The following is a 22,170-nucleotide window of genomic DNA, read 5'->3' on the forward strand; positions in this document are numbered from 1 at the left end:
TACGGATGCCGTGCTGCTTCGCGGAGCGCGGGGCACGCCGGGCGATGTAGTTCTGCGGAGCGGGGCGGTGGTTCCCGGCATGCCTGGCGCGCAGTCCCGCCGTGGGGTGGCGGCCTAGACCCGGGGCCTCGCTCTCCCCTCCGGTGTCCCGTGGGACGGGCGCCCCTGAGCATGTGAAAGGGGTCAGGGGGAGCGGGAAGAGCACACGTGCGTACAGACAGGCACATGGCTGCTCTCCCCATGCCATGCATGGTGTGTTGCACACATGCTGTTCCCCCTGCTGCTAGGCCACTAGGTTGTGTGTGGCATTTTTCTCTGAGCAGTGGAATAAAATTAAAAGTATATATGATAGGGCAATATAAGCTGTGCATAAACCTGCCTGCTACTGCAGCATGTTTGCACAGTGCGTCTTACCTTGATCCCTTCTGGCTAAGTTATGACCTACAGATATTTACAGCAGCTCAATTTCAGGTGGCAGCTGCAGGTATCTGGTGAGATCAGTAGGAGTGTTGAGATTGGCAATTGGCTGGATTTATTCTGCCATTTGGTCCCAAAACATCATAGAGTCATTTTTTCATTCTCTCATTATTCTATGACTGGGGTTTTAAGAAACAATATCAAATGTTGTTTATCCAGACCCAAGAAAAAACTGTCGGTAACCGGCAATGCTGAATGACACGGGAGGCCATGTTGAGGCTGAAGGGCATGCTAGTCCTTCGTCATTTGGGGAAAATAGAATAAACAAGTTTCTTTATGGAACATGACAGCCAAAAAAATAAAAGCCACCAACTGGTACAGCAACTAGATGGAAAGCTTGAGCTAAAGCTAACTCATAAGTAATAATAGGAGTTTCTCTTGCAGCTGAAGAAAATGAAGAAGCTGAGGCACTGACTAGATTATGCTTGTGTGTAAGGAACATAAAGCTATCAGAAAATGTAGAACAGATGAGGAGATAAATTAGTGTGATCTTGAGAGGGAGCCTGAACTCAGAAACTATGAGCAAGGAAATAGGCCCTTGTTATTTGTTCCTCCTGATCTTTAGCAAGAAACAGGATCACATCAAATCTATCTCATTCCATTCTCTATTTTTCTCCCGAATATTGTCTAACTACATGGGCCAAAGGGGCAAGGACAAAGTCTTCAATTGTGGATGCAGCTATACTGGACTAAAGGTGTATTATGCCATTGTAGCAGATTCTTTCTCCTTAAAGGAACAGCTTCACAACTCAAACTCACTTTTATGCAACTATAACTTAGTTCATAGTAGTAATTTGCCACCTTTTGACTCTGCTGACTATGTGCATACCAGACCTAGATAACCTCATTTGCAAATTATGAGAATTTTGATGTTAACCAGTAAGGAAAGATGTTATTCATGAGTGGGGTAATACATGTTGGATCATGACTTTATGAGACAGCCCTCACTATTATAAGCAAAGAAAAATTGGGGTGGAAGAGGGTGTAATGTGACATTCAATGAGGGAATTCAATCTTAAAAAATGAATGTTCTTGAATAAAGGAATTGTACTTATTCCAGTGTAATTCCTGATAGATTTTGGTTTTGTTCCTCCTTCTCCTCAGTTTCTGCTAATTCCTCTTGTTCCTCTCATGCAGCTGCTATGTCTTGCCTTTCAGACTTTCAACTCTCACAGCAGGGCTGGAGGCTTCTTAGGCACTGTGACTCATCTGAAGCTTACTAGCTCCATGACGCTCCCCTTCCTGTGTGATCTGACATGTCAGATCTCCCCATGTTAATCTATGTCCACCAGACCTGCTCCACCTTCCTTCTGTCTAAGGCCTCCCCTCAACAGGGATTGTCATTTAATGTACATTTTGCACAGCACCTTCTGCAGTAGAGGCCCAACTTGGCTGGACTCGTCGTTGTCACAGTATCATTGTCTAAGAATATGAGGTAACAAGTCGCTGAATAGTTAACAAAAAATAAATATCGTCCTACCTAAAAATAACAGCCATCTTTGGATCCTATCAAAGAACATAATGAATATCTAAAAAAAAGTCCGTTGTGATTAAATATTGTGAGCAGTATAAGAAAGTGTTCTCCAATGTCATATGGTTCATTATATAATTCACAGCCTATATATCATAAATTATCAGTTTATTATGTCGACAGAGCTGCCAGAAGCCAATCCTACTCGATATTATATTAAGCAGATTTAATACATTTCAGACAATACTTTCTACCCGCATCTGAACATGGGCTGAGTTACTTATCTGCAAAGCACAAAGTGACACTGTTTTGGGTCGCTGTAAATAGACAAGTGAGACACTGAGAGGTAAACATGTCACTGATTACATTTGAAAAGAGGTGATAATTTAAACCAGTGTCAGTCTGGAAATTATGATCTGAGGGTAGACAAAATCCTTAGGGAGAGGAAAACCTAGCCTACGAGGGAGGGTGGATTAGGAGCTAAGCATGTAATTCATTCCAGAGGGTTATTTGAAGTTAATGATGTTGCAGCTGGGCAGGGATGGATGAAACTCCTGTCTAAGGGGATCTGGGTTTCTCTCTGCTCACAATTATCTCCCATGACCCAAGAATAAATGATGATAAATCCATTCCTGGGGTTCTGCCTGCATGGAGTGTTGTGGACAATCAGGCCATTTCTTGGGAATATTGAAGGATTTGGGATGAAAACAACCCAAAAATCAGATTTCAAAAAAGCATCTAAATACCTAAGTATATAAACATTTTTATAAGTATATTAATATATAAATATATATGCATTATATAGGTATATATAATATTATGTAATGATATTATATACAAAATATAATTATATAATATAATAATATATACTATATATACACTGTGTATTTCTTCCACAAAAAAGGTTTATTAACTAAATATTTTTAGAATACATTGTATCCAGGAAAACTCCTCAGCAGCGTGGGATGGACTAAATAAGCTCTGTTTGTAATTGCTCTGGCCCCCCTCCAGCAAATATATATGTATGGGCAGAAGGGTCACTTCATGCATGTGATAATCCCATGAGGGTCTCATAATTCAGTTCAGTTCATTGCTGCGCCTCCCATGCATAAATTACTGTGCAAAGGCAGCTTTGGATCTTTTGCTTTCTTTTGGGGTATGTTTTACATCGACAAAGACAGACAACTGGCAACAAGGAAATTGTCTTATTAAAATAAGAATGAGCTTCAAACAGTTAAGCTTTTTTTTTTTTTAAGCTAATTCACGTAAAAAGAATTTCAAAACAACCACAAGGGAAGATGTATGAATTTTTGTAATGGAAACCGGTAGCCTCTAGGGCCCAGAGGATATGCAGGGAGGCATTTTCTCTTGCTGGTGCAGCTGAGAGAGAGAGAGAGGGAGAGGGAGAGAGAGAGAGAGAGAGAGAGAGAGACCTGGAAATGAAAGTAAAGACATCAGGAGGCACATGGAGGGAGCTGCAGGGGCAGCCGATCCAGAAGCAGAATGCCTCCTTTTATAATTAAATAACACTTACTATTATTATTACTTATAGTAATAATATTTTAATAATATTTCTAGTAATATAATACCATTTATCAAGAAAAGTTGTACATAGTGTGGGGGGGAAAACCCAAGGAGAGGTGAGTCTTTTATTATTATTATTTTGGGGGGAGGGTTATTTTTTCTTAAACCAAATATATATATGTATATAAAAATGTATTTATGTATGTATAAAGGGTGGACTTGAGAAACAAGAAAATCTTGATGTTGCTTCATTAAAAAGTAAACATTTCAAATAGTAACTGCATAGAGGAAACGTTTTGTAATTGCCAATTAAAAAAAAAAGTGGAGAAAAATTATATCGACGGGATTTTGAAGCAGCCCCCACTCTTCCGCCAAAAATGTGGGGTTTGCAAAAAAATAATTGTAAGAGATCCTAATCCCACCCCCTGGAAAAAAATGTGGTAGTAGTCTAAAAGTGAACAGCTAGCGAAAAAGCCCTTGGGTTTATATTAAAAACTTCGTATTAATTGTGTTTGTGCCGGTTTGTGGTCTTAACATTTCAAAGCTCTGTTCAAGATCTGTATTTAGCCAGCAGTTTCCCCCTCTTACTTAGTATAAACCCCATGAAGCAGCAAAGCAGCCCTTGTGGAATAGCTTTCCAGGTGCACCTTTCTTAGGGGCTTGTAAAGTTTATCAAATAAGAAGTTTTTTGGTTTTTTTGTTTGTTTGTTTTGTTTTAATTCTTTGATGCTTTATACGGTTTCCGGGTAGAAGGGGGAGGTATCTCTCCCCCCCCCCCCCTTAAAGTAGCCTCCCAGGCTCCTGGAAATGTGTGGGTTTTGTTTAAATAGGTTGGGGGGGAAGAAGAGTATGTTTGGGTTTGTTTTGCTTTTTTTCTGGGGAAAGCCTGGCTGCCTCTTGCCGCCGGAGAGGCCCCCCCCGGCCCAGCAGGCGCCGGGGGTGCCGCCGGGGCACAGGGAGGCGCCGCCGACCCCTCTCGGCGGCGGCCGGGCGAGGTGGCGCTGCCGCCCGCGGCGGCCGCCAGGCGAGGCCGGGGATCGGCGGCCTACGCCGGGGGGGGGGGGGGAGAGAGAGGGAGCCGCTGCTTCACGCGTGTGAAAACCGACCCGGGGTTTTAATTTTTTAAAATTAAAGGGAGGACTAGGGCGGGCAGGAAATAAGGAGGAAGCGGCTGAGGGAGGGGGTGCGGGCCCGGGTCCTCTCCTGAGGCCTCGGGCGCTTGTCTCCCTCCGCAGGGCGCACTGGACTGCCACTTTCATGTTCTGCTTGGTGGGGGGGAAAGGCAGGGGAGGGCTGGCTGGAGGCGAGGACCTTAATCGCAGAATTGCCCCATATTAATTGAAAGTGTCCCTGTGATAAAGCGGGTGCCACCCCATTGCCAGCTGCCCATATGGCAGGGGTGCCAGGACTGGCGCGGCAGGGAAGGAGTGGGACTAGCAAGGTGCCAGGGTATGGGAGAGCGGCAGTTCTCGGGGAACGTGGCGTGTCTCGGAGGGGGGACGTGGCGCCTGTAGGGACAAGGTAGTTAGACGTGGTGGTGGAGTGTGGCTTTGGGACCCAGGGAGTTGTTAGATATGAGAAGTGTTCAAACCCTGTGAGTGGGGAACAGTGGGGAGCAGCTCCCGAGAGCGAGCAAGAGCCCTCATTTGTAATGGGCCGCATGGCTTGTCTTCTGCTTGACATGAATCCAGTTACCTGTTCTGCTGCACCACCAAGGCAGCCGAATTGCTGCCCATTAAAGACTCCATATTTGCAGATTAGCAGATCCTGGAGCCTTTTGCTTGGAGGAACGTGCACAGAGCCTGGGGCTGAGTTCCTGTCTCGACTCTGCAGACTGCCACTTACCTCTCAGTGCACTCGTTTCTGACTGAAACATTACAATCAAAGCCTGGAAGTCAGTCAAGCAAGGACTTATTGCCATGCCACACATACATTATAAAAAACTTTGCACAAATTCAACTCTGGCAGGGTTCATAATAACAGCCGGGTCCATGGTAAGGTAGAGTCAGGTCTTTCCATTTGTTTTGTGTTGTCTCCTAGAGTGACTCTATCAAGTCTGTGATTTAGTTAGCCTACTTAACTAGCTTGTGCTTCCTTCCGAAGGCAAGGAAACAGTTTTGCTGATCTGCAGTATTTTGTTTCTGTCTGGCAAATAGTTTGTAACTCATTGACAAACAGTGAATAAAGTCCTCTCTAGATGCTGGACCAGAGAAGGATAATTATCATCCCTGTGACTCAAATGTTAGAGCTTTGTGGTGGGGATATAAGTGTTCTGGATTCAGATTCTGCTAGTGATTTGAGCAGACAAGTCTGGACAGACAGATTTGGGGAGAAAAGACTTACTACTTCATGAAATGTTTTCCACTATGTTTCTAAAAGTAATTAAAACGTCGAGAAAACAAAAGTTAAACAGGCTTTTTGCTTAAAATTAATTATGCATCAGTTGTGGTACGGTGCACAGCAGAAGTGTTGCATGTACTGGTTGTTAGTTGTGTGTTTGGGTTACTGGTGTAATGTCTGCAGTTTGATCCAAGGGTAGAATGAGACACCGTGAGGAGGCTGGAATGAAAAAGGGAGACAGAAGTAACTGAGTTTGCTAGGAGATGGCCCAGATATGAAGAGCAAAAGGTGTAAGAATGGTCAAAATGGTCAGGGGTGGGGAAGGCAGAAAGTGGAAAAGAAGCCTGTTGTGTATGGTGGAGGGGGGTGATATGGAGTCAGACTGAATGGGAAAGGTGATTGTTTCTCAGAAACACAAGAAGTTATTAGGGTTGCAGAGTGTGGTATGCATTTTGAGGGTTTTGTAATGAGAAGATGAGTCTTATGTATAAAGCTGTGACATAAACATGGACATGTGGCTGAGCTTTGCAGAGGAAGCTGGTCACCTGCTTTAAAGGGGATAGGAATGTCGGCGAGTATCAGAATGCAACAGTGTGGAGGGGAGATCAGGCCTGTGGAAGGTGAGGCTGGGACTGCAGAGAGTAAACAGCATGCAAGGGATAGAGGTCTTGGGGTGGGGGGGGGGTTGTAGCAAGGATCAAAACTGTAGTTGGGTATTATGTGACTTACTGAGGTGTAGTAGGTTGGTCAGCCCTCAAAGTGAAGTAAGGATGCATATAGGCGTGTTGGATTCAGTAGAATACAGTAGGCCAATTTGACAATAGTGATGAGGAGAAAACAAGCTGAAGGGGAGCTCCAGGATGCAAGAAGACAACTTCCTACAGCTGGATAACTGTAGGAAGGAGAAGTTTTGGAGCCTTTCCCCATAGGCCTTTGGCTTCACTCCAGCCTTTGGTCAATAGCATTTGAATGCTGTTCTCTGTGGGCAAGCAGCAGTAACCAGTTCTGGTTGTAACACATGCCCACATCCTGCTGTGTAGGATATTTTATCAGCAGGATCAGGGTAGCCATGAAAATGGGTACTGATCTTCTTTGCCTCCCTTCTTGAAGTAGTATTTTAAGAAAACAGCTGAGGTTAGTAGCAGAGGTTGGAGTAGCTTATGCCTGTTGGAAGCTTTCCAAGGTGATGTCCCTTCTTTGTGGATAAACAAAATTTTGAAGGTGTGTCACAGCATTTTTGGAGTGCAGCCACTGGCTTTGTGGTGACCAGCCAGCGTTGAACTGCTCTTCCCACTGTCACTTATAATCTTTGTGGGCCACTGCTTCACTTCTGTGCCTTTTGTTCTCTCCCATGTGGCTTGTGTCAGGGAGATGCAAGAGTCAGGCTGCTCTTCAAGGGAGGTTGAGCCAGGAGCCAAAGGTGACAACAGCACAGGCAGTGAGTGTGCCCTTGCCAACTGGGGTGCAGTCCCACTGCATCTGAACAGGTGGGCAGAGCAAGGTGCTGGTAAGAGGGTCCATCAACAGTCCTGGACAAGGTGAAATGATGAATCTGGCCCAAGGTCCACCCAGGGAGTCCAGCAGTAGGAGATGGTGCCAGAGAGAGGACTGGAGACAGCTTACCCAGAGTATAGATCCAAGGTCTAGCTAGGAGATGGTACTGAAGACAGGTGACCCTACAGTGTAGCTAAGACAAGGCCTGAGTTTAAATAGACCCCCTGAGCCATGGGCAGTGGGTGGATGGTGGGAGTCCCAGGTGAGGCTGGTCAGGGCATTTAAGGCTTCTTAGTGTCCTCAAGGCCCAGACAGCTTGAAACTCCTTTTTCCCTGTGTTTTCAGTCATGAGCCTCTATGACTGTCCCCTTGACTCTTCTACTTCCTTCCCCCCCCCCCCAAATTTATCTCTTGTTACTTCTTGTGTTGACTGTTTCCCCACCTTCATCTCCGATGACCCTCACAGTTCTCTTCTGCATTGCTCTGGTTAGCTTTGTCCTCTTTTATGGCTGTCACTACTATCTGTGTGCAGATGGTTCCTACTGCTTCTCTCCACCCTGTCTGTTCCATCTTACTTCTTCTGGCTTTACAGAATTTCATACAAAGAGAAATACCATCAAATCAAGTGGCTCTCTCTCTTTTTCTACACCCCAAGCCTTTCTGCCTGTAGCTTTAGTGATCATATTAACCTCAGTCTCCTTGTTAAATTTCCTTCTCTTCCTGATTGCTCATTATCCAGGTTATTTATAAATCATTCCAGGCCTTCTGTTGGTGTTGTACTGAAGTCTACCTGCTCTTCTCCATCACTTCTGCTAAAAGCCTTTATAGAAACCTTGATCATCACTCAGCTTGTCTGTTGGCATTCTGGCTTTCCCTTTCTTGCTGTGCCAGTCCATACCATTCCAAATGCAGCTGCTTAAAATTTTCTACCTGCTGTTTGGACCAGATTGCTCTCAAATTTACTGTCTGATGACTTACAAACTGCAGAGTGTCACTTTCAAATCCCTGCATACCTTTGCTATGATTTCTTTCTGGTCTTTATCGTGCTCCTGCCTTTTTTTTTTTTCTTCATCTTTTTCTTCCAACTCTCCTTCTTGGTAGAGGGCTGGCATCAGTTTATCTACATTTTGTATAGTGCAGAGCACAATAAATAAGGGCTTTCTAAGATGTCAAGATTGATTTTTATTTTTTTTTCTGCATACCTTAAAGGTCCCTTCACCCTGTTCCAGTCTGAATGGCCCTTATCTTAAGATACCTTAGAATGGTAAGGAAGGCCTTAATGTAAAAGGAATCTGAGTGGTAGTGGTCTCCAAGCTGTTGTAGTGTGGGTTGGGAAGAAACTTTTGTTTTCTCATAATCGCTTCAGAATTGATCCCAGGCTGGGAGCACAGTGTCATCAGCTCTGTCTCATCTGTGTATTTCTGTGCTTGATGTCTTTGTCCCCAAGTTACCATTCCTCAAATGCTGAGCATCATTTGTGATCGCAGCTGGTTGATGGCAAGACTGGGAAATTTGTGGTCACCGGCAAGTCCTTCTTGCCACATAAAGTGCCATCCCTTCTCCCCTTCCTTGTTCTTGCCTTGTATGGCAACCCTGTGTACATTGTGGGGAGGGCAGGGAGCTGTTCCAGATTTGCTCCCAAAGTGCAGGGGTTGAAGCCCATGTATCTAATGGTGTGATTCAAATCCATTTTAGTTGAGAACGGAGCTGTTGCTCCAAAATAGGTCCATCATGTTCCTAACTTGTCTGCACTTACAGAGACCCAGACTGGAGCTGGCTGAATGCAGACAAGTTACTTTGCCTGTTTGTGTCCCTGATCGGGGAAGATTATTCTCTTTTGAGTCTTCTTCAGGCACTGCCCACCCCAATTTAAAAGACTGCAGCACAGGCCCCTCTCCTCTTTTCTGGAGAGCGTTCAAAGATCTCTGCTGCCCTTGCCTATAAGGTTTGCCTGCTGATCTTCAGCCTGAAATTCCCATGGCTAATATTCATCTGTGTTCTTCTGTGTGAACCACAGCAAGCAATTCCTTCTTCCTTAGTGTTTCTCTCTGTCATATGCTTCCTGACACCCTATATAGGTTACTTGTTTTGTATGCCGTGCTGTTAACCAGTTTAAATCTGGCTCAGATAAGTAGTCAGAACTGCTTATCATGGGAGTGTCCCCGCACAAACTCCTGAAATCATTGTCAGTGCAGGGGAAATGTTGGTGTTATGACTTTTTTTCCTAGAAAGCAGTCATGATTACTGTTGGTTCCCATTGCTTTATTTACTGGCAGTCTAAATAGAGAGCTCAAACTGAAGTAATTTCTCTTTGCCCTTGTATCCTGGCAGTGGCACGTGAGAAAAAGCAGATGCTGGGTAGTGAGTTGCTTGTCATCCTGTGCCTCTGTGTGGATAAATCAAGGACTTTAGTGTTTAGGGCATCTGGTCTGGAGCATTTTGTTGGTAGTAAATTCAAGCACACACAAAATACTGTGCTGCTTAATTGCCAGCAAGACCTGTAATGACTCATTTTGTGTTGTTTTTTTTTCTTCTTCCTCTGCAGCGACTATAATGGAGAGACAGAAGAGAAAACAAGAAATAGAGAAGGGACTTCAGTTCATTCAGTAAGTGGATAAACTCATTGTTTCTTGTGGCTTTGGAGGTGCTTATCTTCATATCAAGGGCTGCAGGAACAGTTCTTCCTATTCACTGCCCTGGGGCTGCTGTGTGGGAAAGATATATTGGTCCTGAGGATTTTGACTGTGATTCTTCAAGGTGCTTTTTGTCCTACCAGCTCTCTAAACTTGAAATGGTATCATTTTAATTTCCCTGGGTTTTGCCCTCTACTGCAGATCCAGGATAATCTTTATAGTAACCATAATGCTAACAGTACTTGGACCTTCTGCTTTATCTGTAGCCCAAGGGTCTCAAAGTCTTCTACTCTCAACAATGTTATCCTGCCTTTCTTAGGAAGGAAGATAACATTTCTACTTTCCAGGTGGGGAAAACAGGGTAAATGACTTGCCAGATGTCCCATATGGTACCTGTAGCAGAAATAGATGATCTGGGCTCTTTTACAGTTGCCAAGCTGGTAGTTGCCTCAGGTCACTCTTCTGTGACTATCTTGTAGCTTTCTAGAGCTTGGGGTGAGTACTCATGTCGTAGCTAGGAGTCCAAATCACTTCTCATAAAGTACAATAGTGTTTTTCCCTCCAATGGTTGAGTTAGCAAAAGCTTCAGACTCATGGTCGTTAGGGAAGCAGCAAGATTGTAATCAGATTGTTGGTTTTCTTTTTTTTTTTTTTTTTTTTTTTAAGGTCTACTTTGGGTCCTGCAGTTATTATGGCTGAAGTGTGTGTATCTACAAGAGACAAAAAAGCCAGATCTTCTGTGTCATATATCTATATCCTGTGGCGTGGCAATGATATTTTTACCCTAGTGTGAGACTAAATGGGGCTGATAAGACCAGTTTCAGAGAGGCAGTTTTGAGGGTTTTTTTTGGGTAACATTTATAAAAATGCACAAGCTGCTTGGAAAGAAAATGAATTAGAAATACAGGGTGTTTTTTATGCTTCTGGAGTGTATCTTGGACTCTGAACCAGATTAGGTTTCATTTATTAGCTTGTTTGGAAGTGAAAGAGGGGTAGCCCAATTTTATCTGCAGCCTAAATGCTTCCTGCAAAGCCATGACATTTCTTCTAGTTAATTTTAAGGAGCAGTACTGATGAAATTTAGAAAAGTTTATTCTCTGACAAGTAAGATTGTTTATGTGATGTTGCATTTCAAGGGTGAGCAGGGCTGTGAAAGGTGCTAAGGAAGGGCTCTCTAGAGTCTGATGCTTTCTTCTTGAAGGGAAAAAATAAATACATTGTGAGCCAAACCTGGATGACCTTGTGTGGTCTGATTTAGAGGATGGAACCTTTTGCCTAAGTCTCAGTGCTCCTGTGGGATGGATGTTCTCCACACAAGAACTGCCAGTTCTGTGTTGGCCAAAACAGATCAAATTAAAGGGCCTCTGGAATTTGCGTTGTATTCTCCTTTCCTTGGCACTGTTTTTGTGGTGTAGGCCTAAAGGTGTGTAGTTGAGGTAATGCAGAGGAAGGTGATTGCGTTTATCATTGTATGTCTTTTCTGTGGTTGCACAGAGGATTTGAGGCGGTCTTGAAGTGACCAGTCCAGTGCCTCAAATGTTCAGTAACTCTCATTTAGATCAACACAGGACCATAAAAATGGTCTATTCATCAGAGAGAAGTTTGTGTTTGCATGGATGCCTGTTTCATGAGCATTTCTTCTTCTTTTTTTAGGTCCACGTTACCCCTAAGCCAAGAAGATTATGAGGTAATCAAAAATTTGTTTTCTGAAGTTGGGTACCCTTTGGTGAACAAGATTGTCACATTGCACAGCTGTTAGTTTACGTTACCAGAGGTGGAGAGCATGAAATGGTCTGTCATAATTTTTCTACAATTTAAAACATTAAGGATTCTGAGAAGAACAACTTTCAGGGAGAGGAGAAGGCAGTTAAGTGTTTAAGAAAGAAGATTTGTTTAAATTATTGTCCTCTACCAAAAGATTGGTGTTTTACAGGGGGATGGGAAGGCAGGGGAATTTTACAGGGCAAAATGCCTGCTAAAACATAGGGAAGGGAAATTGGGAAATGGTTCTGCCTTTGGGCATCTGCTTCAGTCATTTGCACTCTCCTTGCTGCCCAGGCCTTTTTGCAGAAGCTGGTGCGAAACCTGTTTGCAGAGGGCAATGACTTGTTCCGAGAGAAGGATTTCAAGCTTTCACTGGTACAGTATGTGGAAGGGCTGAACGTGGCGGATTATGCAGCCTCCGATGAGGTGACCATCCCAAAGGAACTCCTGTGCAAGCTGCATGTCAATCGAGCTGCCTGCTACTTCTCCATGGTGAGCTCTTTCCCAAGTCATCTCCAAGAACTAGGCAGAGCATCTGGGCTGCTGTGCCATGCGATTGGAAGAGGTGGCAGGAGGGGATTAAACTGAGTTTCTCCACTCCGGTCTCCAACACCAGAGGAGATGACGATACACAGAAAAATTTGCTATCTTCCCACTCTCCACACTGTGTCTTGCAAGATCAGAGGAAGGAGATGAGGGAGAGGAAGCCTGCTGTTGTTGGTCAAGCCAAAGTACTGAGAATGCAGTTTAGCTCCCTGTTTGAGAGGAATTAATATAATGTAGAGATCAGATTGGAAAGGACTAGTGCCTTCCAGAATTGACTCTTTGAGCATTGCTCTGAAAGTTTGCCTGCCTCCGCATAAACATAAAGCTTTCAACACACACGTGGAAAAGGATTCTGAAATATTCAGGCTCTAAAAGGCTGCGTGCTTCCGTTTTCTTTAGGAATCCAACAGCTGTCTTTTATGGCACAACCCCAGAGCAGGTCCATCCTGTTCATATGAGGCTGAGTACCATGAAAAAAATTAGCAAGCAGTTACATAATTAAAGACTGTCAAATGTAACATGCCCAAGGTAGAGGGGAAGGCAAGATAAAGTTGCTCAAGCTGCCTTAATTCTGGCATTTGCTAACTTTGAAGTGTTGTCGGTTTTGCAAGCCTTAACAAAATGTTCTTCTACTGTAGGTTTTGTGTGTTTGTATGTGGGTTTGTGTGAGATGTAATATATGTATTTCAACTGCCTTGTATATTCTTGTTTTCTGCTGAGAGGCAAAACACTTGCATTCAGACAGGGAGAGTAGTTAGATTCTGCAGTGCCATAACTGACTCCAGGCACTCTCTTCCATGCAGGGTTTGTACGAAAAGGCACTGGAAGACAGTGAGAAGGCTTTGGGTCTAGACAAGGAGAACATCCGAGCGCTCTTCCGGAAAGCCCGCTCCTTAAATGAACTAGGAAGACATAAAGAAGCATATGAGTGTAATAGCCGATGTTTGCTGTCCCTCCCACATGTAAGTTTTTGACATACAGCTCATCTTGACTTCTGTGACACTTCACCACTTCTCTCCTCTGTAACATAATGTTTAGTGTGAGGCCTGAGGATAGAGGAAGAGGAAAACTGGCTATACCTGGAGACATGCTTATGCCCAGCAATCTTGTCTTGCTGACTCAGAGAGGGTGTTTGAACTCCTGTGTTTTTTCAGTCCAAGTTGTCCTCTGTGGACACTACCAGCTGGAGACACTGGCTAGTGGCAGCAGGTTTGGTGGCCTCTTTGTGAAGTGCAAAAACCTGCCCTGACAAAATGTGAGTTAAGACCATTGGATTGTTTTAACTAGCTGTTTTTATATGTACGATGAGAGTTACTATCAGCATGGGACAAATGGGAAATGGAGCCCTGGAAGGAAAGCATGCATCCTGTCCTGTTTTAGATGAAAATATCTGATGCTTTATTTTGTAATTGCTAAGATAAGCTGATAAAGTTTATTATTTCTTGAGGGTCATGTGAAGGGGTCCTTGACATCACGTGACAATTATTTTTATGTTCATGTGTGTAAATTTTTACGTTCAGAGGAGACTATTGGCATATACCAGGCCCTAGATATTTTCCCAGCAATGCTTCTAGTGAGCTAGTATCCTCTGTTTGGGCCACATATTGAGCAGGAAACCAGACTGTGATTAGATAGATCCTGGCGATCACTAGTTGTCTTTGCTAAATTTGGTTCTGATCCATCACGTTAGTGTTGTTATAAGAAAAGTGCATCTGCTTCATCAGAGGAAGTTAACTTTATTGCTAGAATTACAGAAGCAGTCTTTGAAAGCAAAGCCTTTCTAACAATTAGTTACTCTTTTTGAATTCCTGGTTTCATTGGTCTGGCAGAACAAGGTGACCAAAACACATTAAAGGGATCATTTTAGGGAAGTTCCAAAGAACTGTTTTTTTAAACATACCCTTTTGTAACCAAAATGGTCTAATGTATATGTTCATGTGAAGCTCTATATAGCTATATATCCTACAGTGCAATTGAGCCACTATAGTATATGGTTGAGACATTGATTCAGTTGTGTTTACATATTTCCCATATCATCATTACAGTCATTGTGATCTACAAACTTTTTATGAAACTCCTCTTGTCAAGACAGCTCAGTCTCACAAATACTTTATCAAGACATCTGCATCCCCTAGTCTAAAAAGTCCATTCTTGTAAATTAACCTATACCATTGCCTTATTACCCAATTAACAGAAATCATATGCCTTTTCTGCATCAAAGGCAAGACGCTATCCATCATCTCACTCCCGTTTCCATTGTACCAGCTGCTAGACCTCTGGAGCACCTGGGTACTTCCAGCTTATGCTGCTGTAACAGCTGAGAACTTTGTGGTCAGTACAGAGCATGCATTAAAACTTCCAGTGATGAAAGATCTGCCACTCAGTTGACTCACTGTCTAGTAGAGTTAATTTGTTTCTGGGTGCAGGTGGTTAGTGCTGCTAGTTTGCAGAGGTTCCCAGGATGGTGAGGTTGATACTCCTTTGTTGGCTGTTTTTGGTATGGCACAAAGGGAGGCAGCATGTTTAGGATGTTGCAGGAGAACATGTTGCACTCCCTTGTTGAGCATTCTCTTGTTAAAATGGGAGGTAGTAAGCACCTGAGGGTGGGATTTGGCTGGAAGAAAGGAAAGCTTAAAGACGGATCTGGGGAATGACAAGGAGCAAATAACCCTCCCATCCCCAAACCTCAGGCCTGCTGACAAAAAAACAAAACAAAAAAGACCGATTGGCTTGATGATGGCAAGAAAGAAATTGGAGACAGTCTGGAGAAAGATGCATTCTTGATATTGTCATGATCTTTACTGGGCATCAGAGAGGACATTGCAGAGTCAGGCTGGCATGCAGAGTTAGATAGGGTAAACCCAGTAGTTATGAGTGTGAAATCAATGAAAAGTGATGGTATTAGAGGTCTTTCTGGGAAGTATTCCACAGGGAGCAGAAAAAGGGCAGATCTCATCAGAAGACACCTGAGGGAGTGTTTGGAAAACTGGAAGAACCAGCAGAGAACAGAGCATTGAAAACATGGTCAGGGTATGATGTTAATAAAGGGAGAGTGATGGTGGTGACAGTAAGATCTGAGAGTTGCAAGAGTGAGGAGGGAGCAGTGATCATGAGATTTAACCAAGAAGGGGTCTCTGGAGAGTACAGGGACAGTTTCAGCAGAGGAAGGTACACCCTGAAGGAGTGTAAAACATCTAGAGAAGAGAAAATGAACAAACTAGTTTAGATTTTGTCTACTCTGAGTTCAGAGAAGATGGTGACAAGACCAGTGTTGAGGGGGAGCAAGCACAGTCAAAAGATGGCACTCTGAATTGAAAATACATTGATAGTGTGAGGTGGAAGAGCTAGAGGCTAGTGAGAGGTTGAAAGCGAAAGGATGAACCTGCAGGGAGGAGGAAGTTGGAAAGACCAGAATTGCATTCGTAAGCAGAGAGAAGAGGGCAGGCTTCAAGATTGCAGATGAGGAGGAGATGTTGAGGCATCAAGGAAGGATATCACAATAGATTGAGCAAATTTTTTTTTCTTTTAAGAAACTGGTGAAATACCTCAATATTTTTGCAAACGGGTAGCAAGAGGAAAGCAGAAGGAAAGAGCTGCTGGTGATAAATAACTGAAGAGGGTTGAGGCAGGTTGTTAGTCCAGGTAAAACTGGAGAGGAGAGAACTGAGCAGGGGAATGGAGTATGGCCTAAAACTTTCTCCAAAGCTCCAGGTGGGTGGGAGCAGGCCTGAACCTGGGAAGTGAGGTGGAAGGATGGTTAATGGGGTGCAGAGGGGAAAGCAGAAGGATCTACTTGGTTGAGCTGAGGCTGTTTAACCAGAGCTGAAGTCAGTAGAAATGCCCTGTAACAAGTGAGTTGGAAACTAAGACTTGGTTTTAGCTTTTTTTTTTAAAAAAGAAGAAGTTAGTGAACACTGTCTGCATATCAAAATTGATTATTAGGTGATTATTAGCTCTGTGGCTGGCAGAGAGGAAAGGCACAGGCTATGTTAAGCTCCTTCTTCCCAGATACAGGGACTTTGTGGAAACTATATCAACCCCTGGCATGAGGACTGCTGGTAGCCTGTGACAGCCCCTCCAGGGCCTGTCTTGCCAATGGGGATCATGAACCCTGCATTCGGAGAGTGGGTCCTTTCTTGGAGGCAGATAATTGCTTCTCATTTTCTGCAGCATTGGAAGTGTGTGGGGAAAGGTTCTTCCTGGTATAAACTCAGTATCTCTGCCGGGCTGAATGACAAGAGTGCTCAGGTCTGCATGGGCTCTTGGAGCTGTTTCTGGCAGTTGTCTGCCTGCTGCTGGCTGCAAGTGAGGCTTCTGGCCACACCCCAGTGTGGGTAGCTGCAACCATATGCTTCTGTTTGTTGCATTATGTTGCCATGAAGGTAAAACTGAAACCATTCTTCCAATGGTTTTGTCCCTAGGATGAAAGCGTCACGCAGCTGGGACAGGAGCTGGCCCAGAAGCTGGGACTGAGGGTTCGAAAAGCGTACAAGAGGCCTCAGGTATGGCTTTTTTTTTGTTTTTTAAGAGTAACTATCTCTTGGCTCTTGCAGATTTACTTTTGCAAAAGTGGTTCTGCAGCTATGCACACACATATGCTAGCCTGTGACCCCTCCAGTGGACCCCTGGGTACCCTCCTTGTCCTGACCTTCTGACTCACTTCTGTCTTGACCCATTTTTAACCCCATCGCTGCCCTGTGTCTCCTGCTGAGATGTTTTTTGTGTCCCCAGCTAAGCAGGGTAGAGCCTGGCTGGTTTTGGAGGAGAGGCCTCCAGTGCATGGGGAGCATGTGCTTCTGCGGGGAGAGGGCCCTGTGGCCTGATCCCAAAGGAGGTTTTGCATCACGGTCTCTTCTCTGTTACGGGAGCAGAAGGGAGGGATCCTCTGCCACATCAGAGGTGTGTCTGGTTTTGTATCAGCGATGGCTGATGGGGTTGCTGTCCCATAAACCTTCTTCATGATGGGGGGAAGACCTCCCCTTTGGTAACATGACAGGTACACATCTGGTCAGATGCCAGGAAAGGAGACAGCAAAAAGTGAGTCATGAGTCCAATTAATTGACCACAATGGCTGGATGGGTAACCTGTCTGTAAAAGAAAGTTCTGCAGTATTCCCTTGTTTTTTAAATGTATACCCTGGGATGGAGCTAGAGGGCGTTGGGCTACAGCTAGCACTCTTTGACATAACCTCCTTGGTCATGTAGGATCCCAGGATGCATTTTCAGGAATAAGGGATGTTCGCTGGCAATCTTGGCTGTAGTTCACTAAGTGATTGACAGCCTGCGTCTGCAAATCTGCTCTGCCTGGTTGCACCCTCAACACTGTATGCAGTGCTCTGTTAAACAGCCAGCATGTTCCACCTCCAGAGGTGCCCCTTAGCAGTATGTGGTGAAGTGATTGGTGTGCATCCAATTTGCAGAGAGTTTTTGAGGTAACTGTGGCTGTCTGTCCATATGTAACATCATATGCCTGTCCATTACAAAGCTCATGTAGGTGATGGGCCTACCCAGAAAACCCTTGGCATTGTAGCAACTCTCAGCACTCTGAAATGATTCTATCCCCAAAAAAGGGAAGTTTTACTCAGAAATATTTTTACAGCTGCTCACTGTGTTGGCCCTGTCATATTTTTGCTGCTGTCATGTTATTCAGTGGAGATGGACTTAAACCACCTGTGTGCTAGAAAAATAAAAAATTCCAAAATGTTTTTTATTATTTGAAATGTGGTGATTGGTATTTTGATAGCAGCTTGCTATGTCTTGTTTCACTTCTATCTTTCATTCCAGGGCTTTAGTGTCCTTCCCCAAATAGTAATTTTTTAATGAAAAGGCAAAAATTTATTTTCTTGGGGGTGAATTTTCACTTTGTTGCGTTGAACAGTGTGTGTTTCACATTGAGGTGGCCAGAACAAATGTACAGCTCTTTCAGGATTCTGTAAATTGTACCCATGTGTCACAGTGGTATGCCTTTTGGGGTGGCTTTTTTTTCCCCACTAAAATGAAAAGGAATCCCATTCCCTAATATTTGTGGACAGTGCCTGAAAGGAAACCATGTTATAACCCAGTTTTACCTAGTTTACAAGCATTCAGGGGATGTCTCTGTTCTAAGACCTCTCTCTTCCTTGCAGCAGGAATTGGAAACATTCTCTTTACTCAGTAATGGCACGTCAATCAATTTATCAAATCAGGTAGAGTTCCCATCCTGTGATTCTTACTGTTCATGATGTGTGCTACTAGAATGCTTCTGGGTTTTATTTACATGCAAGTTTGTCACTGTGTTTTAAGATTTAAATATATTAATTGATGTTGCCCTTTAAGGAATATTTTCAAGGAAATTTCTTTCTTTGAAAATATTTCTAGTGAAAACACTTCTGCTGTCAGCAGTTAGGTCATTGAAGATGCTTATTTATTTTAGTTATTGTGAATGTTTGTTTTCTTTTGTATTTTAAATGAGTTTCATTTTTCTAGTTTTTGCATACTTAGGGCAACATTAAATAAAAATCAGAAAGTGCAACTGCTGAAGAAACATATAAAGTGAAATCATGTGGTCTAGTTCCCTTGTTCAGAACAGAGCAAGGTACATACAATAAATATTTATGTATTCTTTGGTTTGTCCTGTCACCACGGAGATCCAGCTTGGGCAGGACACTGTACAAATACTAAACCAAAATCTAATGAATAGCTGATTTCCTTGTTTTGCAATTGGCAAAAAAACAAACAAACAAACAAAAAACAACCTTGATGTTTTTGCGTGGTATTTGGTATTTGTCATTTCTCCTTAAAGCAAACAAACAAACTATAAAATCATAAAAATGGGCATTTGGTACAAGATGGGATAGTAGAGAATCAATTTACATGCCGCTGTTCAGTGACCTGCCTTTGCATCTTTGTAGCAGAACAAGTCACCTTTCTTTTATAGTTGTGCCTAGTTTTTGATTTGAAAATATTTCTTTCTACAAGTGAAAATACTGCAAAAACTATAGGTTGCAAAAACTACTGCAGTAGATGCATTAGTTTGAATGTAATGCTTTTCTAGTACCTTTATAAATTTAAGCCAAAAGCATGCATACTTGCCCCTGTTTATGTTTCTGTAAAATATGGGCTTATTTTATTCCTTGCCTGGAGCTCCAAGTCAGCAGTTGTTTTGGCGAAAACCTTTTCCTGTTTTGAGTTTGCTGTAAAAGTTTGTGGTTATTAGATTGCAAAATATGTGAACTAAGAAAAGGAGCGTTGTGTAAGATCAGGCTAATCAGATCTCACACTGCATGGGACTGACTGATTGATTTGTCCTGGGATTTGGGATATGGTATTTTCATCCACATGTGAAAAAACCAATTCTATGTACAGATTTGCTCACATGGTTGGATGTTATGCAGAGTTGGTATTCCTGTGCAGCAACAGGGTTTGGCCACTGCTGGAGGTAAAAATGAATAAGCTGTTTGGATTAATGGCCTTTTAGTTTGTTGGTTTTATGGCTCTTGCACTGAAAGAGGCAATAAAGGAAAAGAAAGAGCCAGAGACATTTGGGAGTAGTAAAGGGTCATCTGTGAAGTGTGAATATCTTTTAAAAGATGAACTTCTGGTGATAATTTTTTTTGCTTTCCCTACACCATCTTTGCAGACCACTTCCAATGGATTGGGTTCGATAGATGACATTGAAACAGGTAAAGACATTTCTCCTCTCTGATTTTTGTGGCTTCGGTAAGGTATCTGACCAGGCTGGAAGGTCTGAGAGGTTCATCATCTTCATGCGTGTGGGCTTGTTGTTAACTCAGATGTTTTTTCCTTGCTTCTTCCAAATTCATGGTCAGCTACTGAGACACTGTCTGAGGCGAAAATGAGTCAAAGCAGATGCTTACCTATTAGTACCTCTGACAGAAAAGCTTTTCATCCAGGCCCAGTGAGAGACACCTTTGGGAATTAAAAGAGTCTGCTGAGGTACATGGCTCCCACCAGTGGTGCTTTCCTAAAGCTGGTCTCAGCAAAGTGAGATTCTGCTTTAAACTCCCAACCAGAACTATACAGATAAAGTGAAGTTAAGGTTGTAGGCCACTGTTTGTGTGCTGCGTGCATACTGTCCTCCAAGAAGTTGAGATGGAGGAAATCAAAGGGAGTTGGGAGGGATCCAAGGAGAGCCATGTTCTCTGTTAGGAACCTAGAAGGAGCAGAATGGGGGATACGTGGTTGCTTTTCTCATGCCGGAAAACAAGTGACCTTAACTCTGCCCCTGTAGAAAGCTGTGTTTTGCCCTTCGTTGTGTGCTGGCACATTTAAATGGTGCCTCGGAGCGCGTCAGTCTTTGCTCCTTTAAAAGACAGCTGCAGTGTTAAGTATGAAGATTTACCACTGCATTAGCTATTGCTCTTTTTATAGAAAGACCCTAATTTCATAATTGGGGTGTTTTGATGTCTATTTTAGAAAACATGTTAGTTCTCTCTTGAATGCCAATTCAGTAACTGAGTGCAATCATGAGACCCAGTTTGGTGAAACAAGGAGAGTATTTCACATCATCTTGCTGTACCAAGATGAACTGGACTTTTATTGTAGAGTGATGAAGGACTGCTTCCAGTAAGCTCTTTGTCTAATCAGGATTTTGTATAAGAGCAGCATGCCAGCTCCTGTGTAGTTCAGGCAGAGAGAAGCTTTACTGCTAGGAGATATTTTCAAAGACACTGAAACTATCTTATGCTTCGTCCCGTTGCCCTCAGATTTGGTGTGCCATGAAGAGGGCTGTGGATGCAGGGTACCTTGACTGTCCCACATTCAAACATATTTGAGCAAAGGCTTTTTTGAGATGCAAATTCCTGAAACTCCTTTGCCCATGCTTTTCTTGAGGCTGACTGAGTCACTCAGCCCTGCCCTGCACAGGTAAATGCTCAGATCTGCCTCAGCATGGCCTTGGCCAGCTATTGCACTGGAGAATCGCTGTCATTTTGGGAAGCAGAGCTAGAAACAAGGCTTTTAAAAGCACTGTACTTACCTCTCTGAGTTAGGCAGGTAAGTGGCCAAACAACCTACAAAGTGTGGACATGGCCCGAGAGGCTTTCTGCTAGTTTTGGCAGGAGCTGGGTGGTTTGGGGGAATGGGTGGACAAGACCTTCACTGAGCTTATAAAAATATGTGGGGTTTAGTGTCACAGCACTGGCAGAAAGAGAGAGTGGGGAAGGAAGGCAGGTGTGTGCCTGTGACCTGCCCATCAAAGACGGCTGGTTTTTTTTTCAGTTGAAACAAATGTTAGGTGAGTGCAGGAGGTGCGTGGGCTTTTTGGAAAAAGAGTATATAACACATGGGCATGGTGGCTGGTGAGTGGGATCAGTAGATGGAGGAGTCCTGAGAAAGGCAGGAATGGGAAAGGAGGGGTAGTGGAGGAGATGGGATTGGAGAGGAAGTGGCTGAAAGTGACTTTGTGATCAGTGGCACAGAGTCTAGTTGGAGGCCTGTAGCTAGCGGTGTCCCCCAGGGGTCAGTACTGGGTCCAGTCTTGTTCAACTTCTTCATCAATGACCTGGATGAAGGCACAGAGTGCACCCTCAGCAAGTTTGCTGACGATACAAAACTGGGAGGAGTGGCCGATACACCAGAGGGCTGTGCTGCCATTCAGAGAGACCTGGACAGGCTGGAGAGGTGGGCAGAGAGGAACCTCATGAAGTTCAACAAAGGGAAGTGCAGAGTCCTGCACCTGGGGAGGAATAACCCCAGGCACCAGTACAGGTTGGGGGTTGACCTGCTGGAAAGCAGCTCTGCGGAGAAGGACCTGGGAGTGCTGGTGGACACCAAGTTAAGCATGAGGCAGCAATGTGCCCTTGTGGCCAAGAAGGCCAATGGTATCCTGGGGTGCATCAGGAAGAGTGTTGCCAGCAGGTCGAGGGAGGTGATTCTCCCCCTCTACTCAGCCCTGGTGAGGCCACATCTGGAGTACTGCGTC

At 43.8% G+C, this 22,170-nt stretch overlaps 1 protein-coding gene across 5 annotated transcripts in view; it reads left to right on the plus strand.

The window, feature by feature from the left end:
• The first annotated feature begins 3,401 nt into the window (after positions 1 to 3,401).
• Positions 3,402 to 22,170, plus strand: part of ZC3H7B (zinc finger CCCH-type containing 7B) — a 48,605-nt gene continuing 29,836 nt past the window's right edge. For 3 of the 5 annotated variants that reach the window (XM_067310554.1, XM_067310571.1, XM_067310563.1), the window contains exons 1-8: positions 3,402 to 3,588; positions 9,852 to 9,912; positions 11,593 to 11,626; positions 11,998 to 12,195; positions 13,053 to 13,211; positions 16,671 to 16,751; positions 18,374 to 18,433; positions 19,867 to 19,909. In XM_067310554.1, the coding sequence (XP_067166655.1) occupies positions 9,860 to 9,912; positions 11,593 to 11,626; positions 11,998 to 12,195; positions 13,053 to 13,211; positions 16,671 to 16,751; positions 18,374 to 18,433; positions 19,867 to 19,909 (628 nt within the window). In that variant the 5' untranslated portion in view covers positions 3,402 to 3,588; positions 9,852 to 9,859. The remainder of the gene's footprint in view (positions 3,589 to 9,851; positions 9,913 to 11,592; positions 11,627 to 11,997; positions 12,196 to 13,052; positions 13,212 to 16,670; positions 16,752 to 18,373; positions 18,434 to 19,866; positions 19,910 to 22,170) is intronic. The other 2 variants (XM_067310559.1, XM_013947832.2) reach the window with 1 other exon arrangement.

The sequence above is a fragment of the Apteryx mantelli genome, chromosome 1, assembly GCF_036417845.1.
Source record: "Apteryx mantelli isolate bAptMan1 chromosome 1, bAptMan1.hap1, whole genome shotgun sequence".
Taxonomy (NCBI): Eukaryota; Metazoa; Chordata; class Aves; order Apterygiformes; family Apterygidae; genus Apteryx; species Apteryx mantelli.